The following is a 19,212-nucleotide window of genomic DNA, read 5'->3' on the forward strand; positions in this document are numbered from 1 at the left end:
GCACAGTTGGGGGTAGTTCACTGGGGGAGGGGGGATTGTATGCTGGGTGTTTACTGGGGGGAGGGGGGATTGTGTGCTGGGTGTTGACTGGGGGAGGGGGGATTGTGTGCTGGGTGTTCACTGGAAGGAGGGGGGTTTGTTGGACTGAAAATAAATCACGTTAGAAAAATCACAATGCATGGACAGTAGTGATTGTTACAAATGCAATTTAATGTTGAAGTGACATATTTCCAGTTTACCCATTACCCATTTCTAAAAGAATCCATCAATCAATTCCTGTCTGGCCAACCTCCTCACCCTCAGCCCAATCCTTTGTGCATGTGCAACACCTTCTGGCACTTCATCGCCATCACTACCATCCTCAGGTGGCTGCACATGAGCATCAGGGGGCAGTGGCACATTTCTGCGACAGCAGATGTTGTGCAGCATGGCACATGTCAGTACAATTTTGCCAACTTTTTCTGGTGCATACATCATTGCCCCTTCCGTGTGGTCGAGACACCGGAAGCGTGCCTTCAGCAGTCCGAATACCCTCGCCACGCCGTGTGTGGATGATGCACAGGGGTCATGAGCCACATGTACTGGGGATATCCAGAATCACCTGCATGGGAGACAAAGCCGTTATGGGGACAAGGTAAGTCCAGTGGGTGTACAGAGCTCTGTCATCAGTGTGATTTTGCCATTTGGCCTATGACATTGTGGAGTGTGCTGTCCTACGGGCACGATTGAATCAATGGGGTACTCTCCACTTGGTAGGCCTATGTTTCTGGATGTAACAGTACTCATTCACTTGTCGCTGGATGAGGGGGGCCCTTCCATCTACTTCTGCATGACAGAAGTGGCTGCCTCATGTGTCATTGCAAATCCATTTGGCTACAGTTGCATTTGCTGGTTGTCACTGTTCTGTACTGTTCTCCATGCATTTCCCTGGCCATTTTGGGGACAGTGTTTGTGGGATGTACATTGCCATTACTTAGCCTACATATGTGTGGTGCATTTGTGGATGTGCCAGTTTATGGTTTGGAATTTCATTACTGTCGGGTGGCCAGGGTGGGATTTCTGTACTGTGTCAGTGTTGGGAGCCATGGTGCTACTCACACAGGAGCCTTTATTGTGGCGAGTCTTCCATATGTCACTGTGCCGCCATATGTCTCACATCCTGCATGGGTGTGTTCTGCTGTGTTGGACATGTCCAAGGTTTATCATGCAAGGTGCTTGAATGTGAATGCTGCAGTAATGCTGCTGCCTACTGGGAATAATGGATTCTGTGACAGCACCATCAGTTGTGGGTTGACATGTGTTATGGTATACATTTGTACTAACCCAGTAGCCATGTGTTTTGGCCTCGGTGCCTTTCCATGTACGCCGGCAGGGTACTGTTGCGCAGGACCATGGAGTCGTGGGTGGATCCTGGGTAGCGGGCACAGCAGTGGCTGAAGGTGAGGTCAGGAGCACATGTCATCTGCACGTTGAGGGAATGGTACTGTTTCTGGTTTCTGTAGGCAGCCTCATGTGCCTGGGGTGGTACGAGTGCCACATGTGTGCAGTGCTGGGCTGCTATTACATTTGGGACTTGGGCAATGGCATCGAATTGACCCTTCAGCTAGTGCACCTGTGCCTGCGTGGCTGGCAATGCAATGTGTTCGTTCACATGATTCAACAGTGCATCAAGCACCTGTCCCAGCACGGCACTGAATGTGGACTGGGCCATTCCATGCATCATGGCAACGGTATGTTGGTAGCTGCCAGTCCCAAGAAATTGAAGCACAGACACGAGCTTCACTAGGGGAGGTACTGCCGTGCTGGTGGCTATGTGGCTGCCAATGTCACCCTGGATTGTGTCCAGCAACTGGATGATGGTTGCCCTGTCCAGCTGATATTCTGTCACCAACTGACCATCAGTCAGGGCCCAGGGTGTTGGCCTGACCCTGGGGATGGCTGGCTGCCTTGCTCGTGCTGCTCTCCTCCTCCTTCTCCTCATCCCCACTGCCCCGTGCACTTCCAGGGCCCTGGCCTGTTGGCTGGCCTCTGTAGCTCGAGGTGCAGCAGGTAGAAGTCAACATCAAGGCTCCCGGCTCCAAATGGCAGCATGGTGTTGGGGAGGGTGCGTTGTGCATGGGTGGCTCCTTTGTAGGCCTCTGATTTCCATTGGTTACACCTGGGCCCTTTTTGCTGTCTCCTCCCTGCTCCTGCTGGTGTAATGGTGTTGGGGAGGGTGTGCTGTGTATGGGTGGCTCCTTTGTAGGCCTATGATTTCCATTGGTTACACCTGGGCCCTTATTGCTGTCTCCTCCTTGCTCCTGCTGGTGTAATGGTGTTGGGGAGGGTGTGCTGTGCATGGGTGGCTCCTTTGTAGGCCTCTGATTTCCATGGGTCCACCTGGGCCCTTATTGCTGTCTCCTCCCTGCTCCTGCTGGTGTAATGGTGTTGGGGAGGGTGTGTTGTGCATGGATGGCTCCTTTGTAGGCCTCTGATTTCCATTGGTTACACCTGGGCCCTTATTGCTGTGGCCTGTGTTCTGTTACCTCCAGCTTTTTGCTGGAGGTATTTTCGGGGGGATTATCCGCCACTTTTCTGGCCTTAATAGCGCCTATGCCGGACTCGTGATTGCTGATGTTTTAGCGCGAATGGTTCCTGGCGCTGTCAAGGTCGGCACTTGTACAGAGGCTGTACTTGCGCCGGCTGTAATGGCGCCGGCGGTATTTGGACTCGTGATCCGACGGACCCTTAAAATCGGCGCTAATAGCGTTACCGCCGATTTTAAGGGTTACCGCCAAAGTCGTGATGAGGCCCAGAGGCTGAACGGGTGATGAGCGAATGTAGTCTGAATTTGGTTGATCTGATGGAAAATCCAGTAGGAGCGAAGAAGAAACTGTTGGATTTTGACTGGATACGTACTATTGACATTATGAATTATTACAGTATATATAACAATCCGGTGGTAATAGATAGAAGAAGAGGGACTGTAACCATTGTATTTAAAATGGTTTGTCAATTCCTATTGGCAGCCTCAGTGTATGAGATTTCGACTGAATGGTTTGAGCACAGGTGAGGTTGTGCTGAAACGTTCAGCGCGGTGGAATGTCTCCAGGGAGTGTAAGATGTGCAAACAAACAGAGTGTTGCGAACACGATTTCACATCCTGATGGAATGTGAGAAGTTGCAATAATTGAAACAACAGATTTGCTCTAAATAGGTACATGATCTCTCTCCTTTGAATGCTTCAGATTTTTACACTAGGTTGGCCAGTAGTGATGAAATAAGACTAACCCGTACGGCAATTACATTGCTGGGAGCAGCGGGCCGAATTCAATTGAGGTTGTAAGCAGGAAGGAGTGGAGAGTGGATAAACCACATTTTTGGATTACTAGATTAAAGATCAACTGTTTTAACTGAATTGATTCTTGTTTGTGTTGTAGGTGCATTGACTGAGTAGTTTTTAACTATTTTCTTGATTTTAAGTTGATTATTTTATGAATTAAGGATAGGAATTGTATTCATTAATGGTGAGATTTATGTGTATGCTAATTGTTCTTTTAAATCTGAAATATGTTACATCTGTATAAGGGTTGTTTCCCAACCAATAGTACAATAAATACAAAATATATATAAAAATTATAGGTTAGCATCTTATGTGGAAGTTAGATTTGTGAAATGCTATGCATTGGTTTCTTGCACCCTAGTGGTACCTCCTGATCACTGGTTAATGCCTGATACCCAGGGAATGCGTTTAGCTCCCGCTTATCCAATCTTTATTTCAATCACTGCGGCATGAACTCGCTACTCTGCCACAAATATGTCACTCAACACAGAACTCACCTCTGTGGTCCATGGCACGAGTGAACCATCACACAACATTCCAAACATCCACTGGCACGGATCACATCCTATTCAGCACCCTTGAGCCACCCAAGAGAGGGAAGGTGCATGACCACAAGGGACCGTCACCCACAAACATGCACAACACCGGACACCAGTCCATCATAGCATGGACTCCAGGTTAACCGTAAGGGAAGGCTCTGCACTCGGGGCTAAGCCATTTGAAATCTTGTTATAGTCTAGATTGCAAACTGTGCAGGACTTCAGTGATTTCCTATGTTAAGTGGGACAAAAATGTATGTGTATAGAAGTTGGGGGGGTTAACATTGGTCTAATTGTCCAACATGCAGGCCAGAGGAAAAGACGCTAAGTGGCATTCTACCCAATAACCGGGCCATCACGAATCCCCTCCATAAGCTATTGGATCACGTGGCTTTACAGTGACGTGCTATCTCTGCACGTCCCACAAAGTGCTGCGAACCCATGCTATACAAACGCCAGGAACATACAATAACACCATTATTATAATTGTTGCTATTTTATAGTTAATCAGAATAATGCTAATAATAACTGTTTGATAAATATCGAAAAACCACAGACTTCTGACAGCAGATGCTATTATTTGACTGGAACTTGTTTTATACTTCAAAGAGGGACACAATGACAAGTCGGACCTGGTATATTCAAACCTGTGACCCACCAGATGTTGTCTAGTTCCCTTCAGCAGGTGCATTAACCCACAAGGCTCAAGTTGAAGTGAGCATTTCAGCGTTGGAACCCAACTGAACATTCATCTGTTTACAAACATATATGCAGCACCCATCAGTGCGGAAATGCGGTTTAAGCGGAAGTCGCCCTCTGCTGTGCAACCCCTTTAATCACACAAAAACATGTGACGGGAAGTGGTGGTCGGACTCCATGAAACTTTAAACCGCAAACAAATTATGAAATACTAACTTCTCGATTTTGGACAGCACGTCTTACACAGGTATGCCCTTAATGACACATTAACATAACAGATAACAGCAGCAAATCATCCTACAGTAGGGTGACCAGGTCTAAAAAGTAAAAAACGGGGACAGGACAACTAACATGAAAGTAAGAATAACTCTTCAAAGTAGGTGTACACTTTAGTAGCGGTAAGAGGAGAAGGGGGTTTAAGTGTTACTGTTCAAATATATTCCTATTATAATTAATGTATCACAAACTAGCAGTATCTGAAATTGTAAAATGCAGCATTTCTTCTGATACGAGATTGTGCATTCCTGTCTGACAGCCCACACCTATTACTAAAAACTGGGAGCACTGCAGTTTCCAATCTAAACATAATCTTGAAAAAGGGGGACAGAGCACCAAAATCCGGGACTGTCCCGACAAGACCGGGACACCTGGTCACCCTATCCTACAGACCAAAGGATCTACTTCTTGCAATTCTGACATTCTGTTTAGCCGCCTCATTAAACTGTGTCACTGGATTAAACCAAGCACCTGAGAAGTCCAACTGTGGTGCTACCTCTGTCCTAAAACACCACCTGAGCTAGGCCCCGACTGGCTGGAGTAAAACCATAATTCTTCCACCTTAATGCGATCTAATGCACTGTAAAATGAAGTGCTCTGATAGAGCACAGGGCTCACATTTTAGTGGCCTCTTGGCACTATGACAAAGTGACCAGCACATTAATAGGTACTCCTTTCATCCACATCGGAAAAATGTGGATGAATTGAACGGGTGATGCGGCAGCTGCTCATAGGTTTCTGCAGCGGATTTGCTAACCCCTGAACTATTTTACCAGAGACAGAGCCAGCCAATTGCTCATTAGTTTGGGCTATTAGGTGTCGCTCCTGGCACTTATAAGCTGAACCTATTGCATCAGAGTACGGATAGGGAGAAATCGGCATATTGTTTGGTATGTGCCCACCCATTGATTGCCCATGGCCATGCTAATCCCTATGGTAATGCCCACCAAATTCCTGCCCCTCCCCGCCCAAAACACCTCCTCATTGGAGCTCTTTGAGCTCACTTTATTGAAGCCTTACCGTCAAACTTTGCACATGAAGGGTCTGTGTTTTTTCAAATTAGTCTTTAGAGAGTTAATGACATAATTGGAGCTGCAAACCCAGTGCACGCTCTTGATGGAAGTGTACAAAAAAAATAATGGGACTGTGACTCAGGTGGCGACAGAGTAGGAAGGAAAGGAGCAACGTGGAACACGTTTTTCAAGGGCCGGAGCCATGCTGCTTGACAGCCAATTGAGTTGAAACAGATTTCAGTTTAGCTGTAAATGATATCCGGTGGGAAAATGGAGACGAGTGCTTTAACTTTGCAAAGAACAGTTCCGGAATGGTAAAAATGGTTGCAAAAAGTAGTGGAGCTGTTAATGGTAAAACATAAAAGTACTGGAACACCACTCCCTACCGTTCCTGCTCACTTCAACCACTGCCTTCAATGAAGTTCTGTGAAAAACAAGCATTGGCAAAGCCAACCGTTTTGGCTTGTGTATAAGTATTAGGCATTTGCCAGTCACTGCTTTTAGATGCCCAGGTACTCGCACCATTTTGCACCTTCTACCATCAACGGCCAGTTAATAAAATACAGCAGTGCCTATCCCATGCCCACACAAAAGTTCAAACTGTTGGCATTGCCAGTGGCTGTGTTTATACATGTACTCACCCAGGGTGACTTAAAGAAACGTTTCAATTCCAGCTTCTTTTATAACCGATTCCCCCTAATCTCTCATCTCGGCGTGTTTGTAAAGATAATAACGTGTGAAAGAAATAGAAAAAAACAGCAACGTGGCCATCACTACTTACTGTGGGCATTACAGAGATCATTTAGTTCAGGGAAAGTGTACAACAAACAGTGATCACAACATCACACAGCAGCGCTGCAATTAGCCTCCGATAGTGAGACCCCTCAAGCAGCCCAAACGGATAGTGACTGATGGATAAACGCCTGAAATGTGACTTATGCTATACATGACATAACCTGACTTAGCCTCACATAACACGAGCTGATATGAGATCGGGTAACGCGGACTGAACAGCACTTTGCATAATTGAACATGACGTGCCCGGACGGTACGTCTATGCATCGAATTCTTCACGCACTTGGCTACACTCTCAAGGCTCCATCACTTTGAATGAGCCTTTGCGCAGCACAGACACAATTCAAACAACAAACGAGTTAACAACTTCAGACACCATTTAACACAACACATAAGCACATCAGAAGAAAACGTGACAAGTGACATCAGAACAATGTGATATGACATAAAGTGGGCACTCGAAAGTCCTTGCATCCTGCCTCACACGCCCTTTCAGTGGATCGGAATGAGAGGTGGGTACCTGGCGGCTGTGTAGCCTGCTCTGGCAGAGGCGCACTCATGCCCTCCGGTGCAGGAGGATCAGGGAGCAGTCCGCGGCAGCGCTCCTCGGGCACTCACTCAGCCCACGCGCAGCTCTGCTTGACGGGGCTAGGCTCCTGTGTCACCACTGCGAGTGTTTCACCCATCGGAGCACGCACTGCTGTGTGCAGCCAGAGCCCGCGTGATCGCCTCCAGCTGCCGCGTGGCTGACGACATGAACTGGAGGAAAAGGACCGAAAAGTTCTTCGCTCTGCAGCGACAAGCAGCAAGCAGCCAGCCGGACTCTGCACATCTCGATAAATACCCGCGCGCGACCAAAAGGAGCGCCGATGAGGGTGGGCGGGGCCGCCAGCGCTCTGCGATGGACGCAGGGGACATTTAAAGGCAGTTTGGGCAAGGAATGCAAACACAGCCCCCTAGCCATCGTGAATAAATAATAATGAATGATAATAATGACTTTCAAACATGAGTATTAAGCAGTCGTTATATTAATGCGAATGACAGCGGCGTTACTAGTATTAACACCACTAACAATGATGACGATAATAATACAGATTACATCGTCCATGATAATAGCAGTGATGAAGAAACTGAAACAAAGTGCAATTTGGTAATAGCGGTGATACCACTGTCATTAATGATAATAATAAAAGTAATAATATTAAAAAGTGACTATTAAACAATAGTTATATTAACGCAAATGACAGTGGTGTTATTAGTATTAACACTACTAACAATAATGACAATAATAGCAACATGACAGCAATAATACAAATGACATCATCCATGACAATAGCAGTAATACAGATACATAAAAAAGTGCAATTGTATTATCAATAATAATAATAATGTTAATAACAGTGATATCACTGTAAATAATAAGGATAATAATAGAAAATAAAATCATTGCTGCTAAAAAGAATACAGCCAGTGCGATACCCACCGCAATCATAATAATAAGGTTAGACAGCGCGAGATGCCACGCCCCTGTAAAGGACATTAGACTGAGGCGAGACGGGGGGTGACAGTCCCATGCAGCGGTCGGAGCGCCCGGGCCAGCTTTAGATTCGCGCCCTCTGGGTCACAGAAGGCTCCGTTTAAGTCGCACAAAGACTCTACTTGCATGCAGTGGAAGCTTTAGAGAGCAATATTCGCGGGTGGACAAACCCCGAGGCACATATCGAACAAGGGGGTGGGTTGCTGGAATATCAAACATGGGTCAACAGGCCAAAATGGTTTGAGCAAAAATATGTTATCACGCTGGTTAAAAAAGGGACATTATACAAATTCAGAATAGGTTTACAACAACGTTTTGAATCAAGTTAATAACACCTCTAACAAGTTAACTCAGGTTCAACAGCTGTAACCCTCCCTCTGCCTCCACCCCCCTCCCACGCCCAAACATCCAAAGGCATGCGTTCTTGATAGTGTTTTACTGTGTTTTTTCACTGAATACGTTTTATCATCATGTGCTGGTATAGCTTTCAAACAATGAATGAAAAATGTCAACAGAATAAATGAACAGTCTTCAATCTGCCCTCACTCTAACCTTTAATCAGTTACCTTCAAATCCAACCCAAAACACCCTGATTGATACCCGCAACCAAACTTAACAATTGCAATTCCAACATGGCAATTAAACTGCCCTTCTTAAGGTCCCTCCTCAGTGCTTTAAGAAGAATCCATAACAATGTTCCATCGAACCGTGGGCCATTATTTTAAGTTTAACAATAATACAAATAATAATAATATCACATTTTTATCTAGTGCTTCTTTAAGTATACCCCGCTCTACTAAGAGCTGTAATAAGTGTTACTATTATTCAAATGAATGGTAACGTGGAATAACATAAAGTAGTCTTGTATAGTGCATCTCTAAAATGTGTGGTGGCCTTGTGGCGTATAGTTTTGCCCAAACAAAAGAGGGGGTGGCTATAAGGGGGAGGCATGAGCTAAACACGTGACATCGATGAGTGTGGCGCAGAAGTAGCAGAGTCCAGAGTGCTGGTATGGTTCTTTGGGGTTTGTGGCAGTGAATCGTGAGTGTGCGGTCCACTAGAAAGAACTACTCAAGTTTTACTAACTGACAGCACTGGGACACAAAGAGAGCCTCTGGCAGAGCACAGTATGTGATTGAGCTAAAAAAGTAGCAGACTATGTGAATAGCTATGAGCTGCTGCCCCAGGTTCCTGTGGTTGGCATGGTGTTAGCAGGCATACATCTGCTGTGCGTGTTATAGTCATGGTTAGTTTAAAGGTGCTAGCAAATTGAAAGCATAGGTAAGGGGAAGTGATTCGGTTCTCCTGAGGAGCACGATTAGAATTTTATGGTTACACTGAATTTGGAGATTTCAGGTTGCGTTGTTGACCATCTTGATGAGGTGTTGTACTCTTCTGGGTTCCATTTTATGGTGATTGTGGGATGACGTCAGTGTCTTAGGTGTGATGGGGAGAAAAGGTTGGGTAAACTGACCTAATTGGGTTTCATTTGCCAAGGTGTTCTTTATATAAGCGTTGTTCAGAGATACATTGCACATGGAAGTGATGCTGACTCGAACGGGTGAGTCACTATTTTGTCCTGTTTGCAATGGTGGTTTTCTGGTCAGTCTTTGTGTCCAGATATGTGATGGTTGGTGTGTTGTTAAAATCCAAGTGGTTCATCCCTTGGGAGTTAAATGTCCCTGCTGATTTATCTGAGTGACTCTGGTAGACCTAAAAGTCCCAACCAGGGATGGCTATAGGTTGAACGTGTTCCTTGGTCAAGTCTTTACAGTATGGTGTGCTAGTTTGTATTTTGCAGTCTAGAGAGAAACAAACTTATGATAGATGTACTGAAGACATACAGGCCGATTCATGGAATAATTTGCGCGGCGCAAGTGGGCAAAAACGTGCGATTCGCAGTGGAATAGCGAAAATCGCAGTGCAAGTGCGAAAATCGCACGAAAAGCAGCGCACATCGATTCATGGAAGTCCGTGCGCGAGAAAACCAGCGGATGTGCGATAAAAAAGTGCGCGGCGCACGTTGGCGCACAGGGCATCAAACAGCGTGCGCCAGGTCACAGCGAAAATTGCACAGGCCAGAGCGAAAATCGCACATAGCGCGGCGCACGCAACAAAAGTAGGCGGAACACGGGGCGTACCACTCGGAATGGGGAACAACTTGCCAAAATGTGGGCGTCACGGGGGAAGCACAGGGTACAAGTGCGCGGAACGCCCACACGCTCGCCTACAACACGTATTCATGGAATAGAATAGGGCAAAAAAGCGCACGCTCAAACCAGCGCACAGGCACAAACACGACCCCCACAAGAAAGCAGGCGGTAGCGTCCCTGCGCCTGTAAGAAATGTGCGCCAAAAGGTGCGCCAACAAATAGCACCTATATACAGCCATGATGAATGCCCAATACTGTGGCCCTCCAGGACAAATGACGTGCAAAGGGGTACCCACAAACACAGACACGCGCTGACAGAAAAAAAACGTGTGCGTGTATACCAGGGTGCGTGGGAAGTCTCACACGCGAATTGGCCAGGTACGTGGATTACAGGGGTGCGTGGGAAGTACCACACGCGATTTGTCAGGATACGTGGATTTCAGGGGTGCACGGGAAGTTCCACACGCGATATGGCCGGGTACGTGGATTTCAGGGGTGCGCGGGAAGTTCCACACGCGATTAGGCAGGGTACGTGGATTTCAGGGGTGCGCGGGAAGTTCCACACGCGATTTGGCCGGGTACGTGGATTTCAGGGGTGCGCGGGAAGTTCCACACGCGATTTGGCCCTGTACGTGGATTTCAGGGGTGCGCAGGAAGTACCACACGCGATTTGTCAGGGTACGTGGATTTCAGGGGTGCGCGGGAAGTTCCACACGCGATTTGGCCGGGTACGTGGATTTCAGGGGTGCGCGGGAAGTTCCACACGCGATTTGGCCGGGTACGTGGATTTCAGGGGTGCGCGGGAAGTTCCACACGCGATTTGTCAGGGTACGTGGATTTCAGGGGTGCGCGGGAAGTTCCACACGCGATTTGGCCGGGTACGTGGATTTCAGGGGTGCACGGGAAGTTCCACACGCGATTAGTCAGGGTACGTGGATTGCAGGGGTGCGCGGGAAGTTCCACACGCGATTAGTCAGGGTACGTGGATTGCAGAGGTGCGCAGGAAGTTACACACGCGATTTGGCCGTGTACGTGGATTTCAGGGGTGCGCGGGAAGTACCACACGCGATTTGTCAGGGTACGTGGATTTCAGGGGTGCGCGGGAAGTTACACACGCGATTTGGCCGGGTACGTGGATTTCAGGGGTGCGCGGGAAGTACCACACGCGATTTGTCAGGGTACGTGGATTTCAGGGGTGCGTGGGAAGTTACACACGCGATTTGGCCGGGTACGTGGATTTCAGGGGTGCGTGGGAAGTTCCACACGCGATTTGGCCGGGTACGTGGATTTCAGGGGTGCGCGGGAAGTTCCACACGCGATTAGTCAGGGTACGTGGATTGCAGGGGTGCGCGGGAAGTTCCACACACGATTTGGCCGTGTACGTGGATTTTAGGGGTGCGCGGGAAGTACCACACGCGATTTGTCAGGGTACGTGGATTTCAGGGGTGCGCGGGAAGTTTCACACGCGATTTGGCCGGGTACGTGGATTTCAGGGGTGCGCGTGAAGTTCCACGCGCGATTAGGCAGGGTACGTGAATTGCAGGGGTGCGCGGGAAGTTCCACACGCGATTTGGCTGTGTGCTCCCAGGTATTACCTGTACACCCTCCACGGCCCCTGCAGGCAGCACACACCACAGGGGACTACCCTGCACACCTGCTCATGTCACCCACCACCCCCACCCCCCAGCCACCAGGGGCACCCTCCACCAGGCCCCCACCCATGTCACCCACCACCCCCACCCCCATCCTCCACCAGGCCCCCACCCATGTCTCCCACCACCCCCACCCCCCAGCCACCAGGGGCACCCTCCACCAGGCCCCCACCCATGTCACCCACCACCCCCACCCCCCAGCCACCAGGGGCACCCTCCACCAGGCCCCCACCCATGTCACCCACCACCCCCACCCCCCAGCCACCAGGGGCACCCTCCACCAGGCCCCCACCCATGTCACCCACCACCCCCACCCCCCAGCCACCAGGGTCACCCTCCACCAGGCCCCCACCCATGTCACCCACCACCCCCACCCCCCAGCAGTGCAGGGGCATCCTCCACCAGGCCCCACCCATGTCTCCCACCACCCCCACCCCCCAGCACTGTGGGGCACCTGCCAGCAGGCCCCCACCCATGTCCAACCCATGTCTCCCACCACCCCCACCCCCCAGCCACCAGGGGCACCCTCCACCAGGCCCCCACCCATGTCTCCCACCACCCCACCCCCCAGCCACCAGGGGCACCCTCCAGCAGGCCCCCACCCATGTCACCCACCACCCCCACCCCCCAGCAGGGCAGGGGCATCCTCCACCAGGCCCCCACCCATGTCTCCCACCACCCCCACCCCCCAGCACTGTGGGGCACCTGCCAGCAGGCCCCCACCCATGTCCAACCCATGTCTCCCACCACCCCCACCCCCCAGCAGTGCAGGGGCATCCTCCACCAGGCCCCCACCCATGTCTCCCACCACCCCCACCCCCCAGCCACCAGGGGCACCCTCCACCAGGCCCCCACCCATGTCACCCACCACCCCCACCCCCCAGCAACCAGGGGCACCCTCCACCAGGCCCCCACCCATGTCACCCACCACCCCCACCCCCCAGCAGTGCAGGGGCATCCTCCACCAGTCCCCCACCCATGTCTCCCACCACCCCCACCCCCCAGCACTGTGGGGCACCTGCCAGCAGGCCCCCACCCATGTCCAACCCATGTCTCCCACCACCCCCACCCCCCAGCACTGTGGGGCACCCTCCACCAGGCCCCCACCCATGTCACCCACCACCCCCACCCCCCAGCCACCAGGGGCACCCTCCACCAGGCCCCCACCCATGTCACCCACCACCCCCACCCCCCGGCCACCAAGGGCACCCTCCACCAGGCCCCCACCCATGTCACCCACCACCCCCACCCCCCAGCCACCAGGGGCACCCTCCACCAGGCCCCCACCCATGTCACCCACCACCCCCACCCCCCAGCAGTGCAGGGGCATCCTCCACCAGGCCCCCACCCATGTCTCCCACCACCCCCACCCCCCAGCCACCAGGGGCACCCTCCACCAGGCCCCCACTCATGTCACCCACCACCCCCACCCCCCAGCCACCAGGGGCACCCTCCACCAGGCCCCCACCCATGTCACCCACCACCCCCACCCTCCAGCCACCTGGGGCACCCTCCACCAGGCCCCCACCCATGTCACCCACCACCCCCACCCCCCAGCAGTGCAGGGGCATCCTCCACCAGGCCCCCACCCATGTCTCCCACCACCCCCACACCCCAGCACTGTGGGGCACCTGCCAGCAGGCCCCCACCCATGTCCAACCCATGTCTCCCACCACCCCCACCCCCCAGCACTGTGGGGCACCCTCCACCAGGCCCCCACCCATGTCACCCACCACCCCCACCCCCCAGCCACCAGGGGCACCCTCCACCAGGCCCCCACCCATGTCACCCACCACCCCCACCCCCCAGCCACCAGGGGCACCCTCCACCAGGCCCCCACCCATGTCACCCACCACCCCCACCCCACAGCCACCAGGGGCACCCTCCACCAGGCCCCCACCCATGTCACCCACCACCCCCACCCCCAGCAGTGCAGGGGCATCCTCCACCAGGCCCCCACCCATGTCTCCCACCACCCCCACCCCCCAGCCACCAGGGGCACCCTCCACCAGGCCCCCACCCATGTCACCCACCACCCCCACCCCCCAGCCACCAGGGGCACCCTCCACCAGGCCCCCACCCATGTCACCCACCACCCCCACCCCCCAGCAGTGCAGGGGCATCCTCCACCAGGCCCCCACCCATGTCTCCCACCACCCCCACCTCCCAGCCACCAGGGGCACCCTCCACCAGGCCCCCACTCATGTCACCCACCACCCCCACCCCCCAGCCACCAGGGGCACCCTCCACCAGGCCCCCACCCATGTCTCCGCCACCCCCACCCCCCAGCCACCAGGGGCACCCTCCACCAGGCCCCCACCCATGTCTCCCACCACCCCCACCCCCCAGCCACCAGGGGCAGCCTCCACCAGGCCCCCACTCATGCCCAACTCATGTCTCCCACCACCCCCACCCCCCAGCAGTGCAGGGGCAGCCTCCACCAGGCCCCCACCCATGTCTCCCACCACCCCCACCCCCCAGCCACCAGGGGCACCCTCCACCAGGCCCCCACCCATGTCACCCACCACCCCCACCCCCCAGCCACCAGGGGCGCCCTCCACCAGGCCCGCACCCATGTCTCCCACCACCCCCACCCCCAGCAGTGCAGGGGCAGCCTCCACCAGGCACCCACACATGTCCCCCTGCCCCCAGGTCCTGACGATACTCAATCATGGCAGTAATGGGCAGCATACCCAGCACAAACACCCAGGCAAGGATTGCATCCACCCACATAGTGAATGCAATTACATGATACAACCCCAATGGCAAGTATGTAAATGAACACATGTCCGTCACACACACATACACAATGGGTGCAAGTGAATGTCAAAACCCATATCATGACATGTATGAAACCAATGAGAAAATACCACAAGTGAAAGTTAAAAAAACATGTATTAAAGATGAAAAATAAGTAAACAAATCAAACATACAACAATGGGGATAACAAAATAAATGGTCCATGTCCGAGAACAAATGTAAAAATAAAAAAAACAAAGTAATCCAAAAACAAATGTTGTCCAAAGCAATATCATGTTGAAGGAAAATAATGAAAAACCATTTCCTCATGGTGAACACAATAATTAATAAAAAAAATGTTTCTTCAAAAAGCAAACTATATACACGAATATTCCAGGGTCCATGAGCCCAACACCATAAATGAAACCTACTACTACCTAATGAAAAAAATATATACAAAAAAGTGGCCATTGTCCGAGCGGTCCAAAAAAATAAAAATGAATAAAGGAAACCTAACACTAACTAACTAAATAACTATATACAAAGGCAGCGGGCAAGTCCTGCGGCTCACTCGGTGATGTTGCTGGCCAGGGCATCATCGAACTCCATGTCGATGTCCTGGAGGCGGGACTCTGTCCTGGCCCCGAGGTCTCGCAGGGATAACCCCATGTCCAGCTCTAACTCCCTGCGAGCTTCCTCGAGGCACTCAGCCCGCCTCAACGCCCGACGCATGGAGAACTCCGCCCTGACCATGGTGAGCCGCTCCTCTTCCGCCCGCTGCCGCTGCGCACCTATCCGCTGGACCAACTGCTCCCACACGGAAGACACCACCATCCCAGTGTTGCCCTGCCCTCCGGCCGATGCCTGCCCTTCTGATCTTGATGGCCCCGAGCCACGATGCCTCCCACGTCGAGCCTGCTGCTGCCTCCGACGCCACTGCCTCTGCCAGCACGACGGCATCCAGGCTGATGGAAACCACCGACGCCGTCGAGCACGTGCCCTGCCCGATGATGCTGTCACATCTTCCATCTGCTGGGGTCCAGTTGCTGTGTTGTCCACCCCTGCTGGACCTCCGACTCCCAACTGTGGCAGGGATGGGATCCCCACCGAGCTGGCTGCATTGGTCGGGGCAGGTCCACAGGGGGCCCTGGTGGCATCTGGGCCGGAAGACGGCAAGGAGAACGACTGGTGTATAGTCTGCACAGAGGAGGAGAGGGCCGCCAGATTGGCCAACACATGCAGCAAACCCCCGAACATGGCCGATCCCAATTGGGCCACGTCGGCACGGTGCACTGCTCCTCCCGGGAAGCACGCACGGCATCACGAATCACAGCCGTGCGCATCGCGACCCCAATCAGGACCTTCTCCACACGGCCAGGGGTTCCCACGTCCGCAGGTGGAGGGGAGTCAGGTGACATGGACATCCCCTCTACCTGCGGACGGGCCTGGGACGGGGCATCCCTGCTGGTGCATGGTGTTGCACTCACAGGGTCAGGGACAGCGACATGCACAGGCCCCTCCACGGTGACCTGTGCTGCCTCCTGCCCCTGGCCCTGGACTGCACCACTTGCACCAGCAGGGATGCCCCCCCCAGGCCCCATGTGTGCCCCAGTGGCAGCCTCCTCCTCCTCTGTGCAAACCACCAACCTGGATGGCTCCTCACCGTCTCCCACCGTAGCAGGCCCCTGTGGGGGCTCCCCCACCCCTTCCGCTGCAGCCGTGGGGGCATCCCCGCCGCCTTGCTCCACAGCGCCGTCTCCGCCCTCTTCTTCACTAGCCGCTGCGTAGAGGGAGACAAAGAACACAAGCGTCAGGGTACTGTACAATGGTCCCCTAGACAGGAAGCAATAGCAGATGAGCACCACTGTCAAAGTACACTTCCATCATGTCCCTCCACAACACATGGGTCAGTCCAGGCAAAACACACACAGTAACAGGCATGGTGCATGCCATGGACATTTCCATGCATGTCCAATGGACTCTTGAAACATTCAATGATATGTAACTCACATGCATCATGGCTCATGCCTATCACATGCACACACTTCACCTCAGTCACATCCATCTGGCCCCAAACACACCAAACACAGCGGATACAAGGGTAATTTGGCTGCTTCACTGAATCTGTGCATTGTCACACACATGTGTCATGCATCCATGGCATGCACAAGTCACAGACACGCAGGTCAGGCACACAGACATGGCTACCATATATGTACCTGGCATCAGCACCCATCCCTCACCCCCACCCATGTCCAGGTACAGAGACTGGCATGCTCTCATGTTCAAAATCTGCATAGGGCTCCCCATGCGGCATTTGAACACATGCAACAACCATGTGGGTCACACATCACTGGTCGCACATGCATTACCATGATGTCCCTGCACACATACATGCATACATGGCCTATGGCACAAATACAGGCAAGTATCATAGAACCAGCACACCGCAACATGCCCTGTCTCACACAGAAATGCTTGGACACTTACCGCTCAACTCCAGACGGGCCTCCCTCTCAAGGATCTGGGCGTGGAGCACTGGGCGTACGCGTTCCAGGACCCTCATCTGGATGGAACTCATGCGGCCCCGGCCCCCCTCCACGAGGCGCCGGGCCTTCACAAGGGTCCTGGACCTCAAGTCCTCCCAGCGCTTCTTGATCTTCTGGACGTTGCGGGTTGCCACCCCCTCCGCGTTGATGGCAACCACACAGTCAGCCCAGATCCTCTCCCGTCCTTCCTTGCTGGCGCGGGACGATCCAAAGAGGGAATCATACTGCCCCAGGACATGCTCCACCAGGACACCAACTTCGGTGGCAGTGAAGCTGGTGCCCCTCTGGCCTGGGGTTGCCACTGGTGCCAGATGTGGAAGTGCCTGACATGGCAACCCCAGAGGCAGGTGTGGGTGGGCAACTGGGTCCTGGGGCTGGGCTGTGGAGCGATGTAATCCCAGTCGGGAGTCTTCAGTTCCAGCAGGGGTGGACACAGCAACTGGACCCCTACAGATGGCTGATGTGCAGGCACCAAATGGCAGGGCACGGTGGCAGCAGGCAGGCAGGCAGGCAGGCAGGCAGGCAGGCAGGCAGGCAGGCAGCAGCAGATGGCACGTGGGAGGCTGCTCGGGGCACTGGGGGGCAGTAACTCGGCCTTCTGGGCAGGAGCGTGGTCTTCCGTGTGTTTTCGCGTGGCCAGCTTGATATGGAGTGATTTGGCACGTGAAAATCCTGCACGTCAGCGTGAAATCCGAGGAAAGGCCCTTAGCGCGTAAGCGCGTCAGCACGCATACGCGATTCTATTGGACCAGAGTCCCTCAGCGCGTAAGCGCGTCTGTGACGTGACCCGCATGGGTGTTCCCCACTCAGCACGTGATGACGGAGCACACGTGGAAATACTGCACGTCAGAGTGTCATCGCGTGTAATTGGACAAAAGTGCGCGTACACGCGATTGGCCTATGTACGTGTATTTCAGGGGTGCGCGGGCACTTACACACGCAAGTACGTCAGCGCACCTGTATCCCGTGGTGGTGCGTGGGAATTTCCACACGCTATTGGACTGGGAACTGGATTCCAGGGGTGCGCGGGTCACACGCTCGCCTAGAACACGCGCAAAGCATAAATTTGCGCACTTTAACAATAACAAGCTCAGACACCAGGATGAACATACCGTTCCTAGCAGCAGTGGCAGTGGGCTACCAAAGGAGGAGGAGGAGGATAGTCAGGGCCAGAATATTCACACCCAGAACCAGCCTTTTCGGGATGCCTGATGACCAGGTGTATGGGAGGTACAGGTTTCCACCACACATAATACTGGACCTGGTGAGTGAGTGGGAGGATGACCTCACATCACCCACCCTGTGCTCCCAAGCACTCAGCCCCCTGGAGAAGGTCCTCAATGTACTGCACTTCTTAGCCACTGGATCATTTCAGCGGACAAGTGCCATAGTGGGTGGGGTGTCACAGGCCACCCAGTCACGCTGCCTACACCAGGTCTTGAACATCATCACTGCACGCCCATCAGTCCGCAGGCACATATACCTGCCCAGAACACCTGCAGAAAGGCATGCTGCCGCCCTGGATTTTTACGGTGTGGCACGATTCCCCAAAGTGCTAGGTGCCATCGACTGCACCCATGTGGCTCTACGTCCCCCCAGGGCATCTGAGCACATCTATAGGAACCGCAAGCACTGGCATTCCATCAACGTGAAGGTAGCATGTAATGCCAAGGGAATCATTACCTCAGTATATGCCAACTATCCCGGGTCCACCCACGACAGCTTCATTTACCGAATGTCCACCCTAAGCCGGGACCTAGAAGCTGGGCGGCATGGCGATACATGGCTGCTTGGTGAGTATGTATGCCACTGCACATGCATGCATGTTGGATACTGAGCAAGGTCACCACCCCACCAATGATACCAATCACCACCTCCACAGGGGACAGTGCCTACCCTCTCAGCCCCCACATGATGATGCCAATTCGGAACCCCACC

The 19,212-nt window shown here is 53.1% G+C and overlaps 1 protein-coding gene across 1 annotated transcript in view; it reads right to left on the bottom strand.

Moving 5' to 3' along the window:
• LOC138450237 (free fatty acid receptor 2-like) overlaps window positions 1–7,477 on the bottom strand; it is a 338,207-nt gene extending 330,730 nt beyond the window's left edge. The window contains exon 1 of the mRNA XM_069604825.1: window positions 7,165–7,477. Within this exon, the coding sequence (XP_069460926.1) occupies window positions 7,165–7,204 (40 nt within the window). The 5' untranslated portion in view covers window positions 7,205–7,477. The remainder of the gene's footprint in view (window positions 1–7,164) is intronic.
• Window positions 7,478–19,212: the final 11,735 nt, after the last annotated feature.

This window comes from Ambystoma mexicanum, chromosome 1p (genome assembly GCF_040938575.1).
Source record: "Ambystoma mexicanum isolate Mex_15411 chromosome 1p, UKY_AmexF1_1, whole genome shotgun sequence".
Classification (NCBI taxonomy): domain Eukaryota; kingdom Metazoa; phylum Chordata; class Amphibia; order Caudata; family Ambystomatidae; genus Ambystoma; species Ambystoma mexicanum.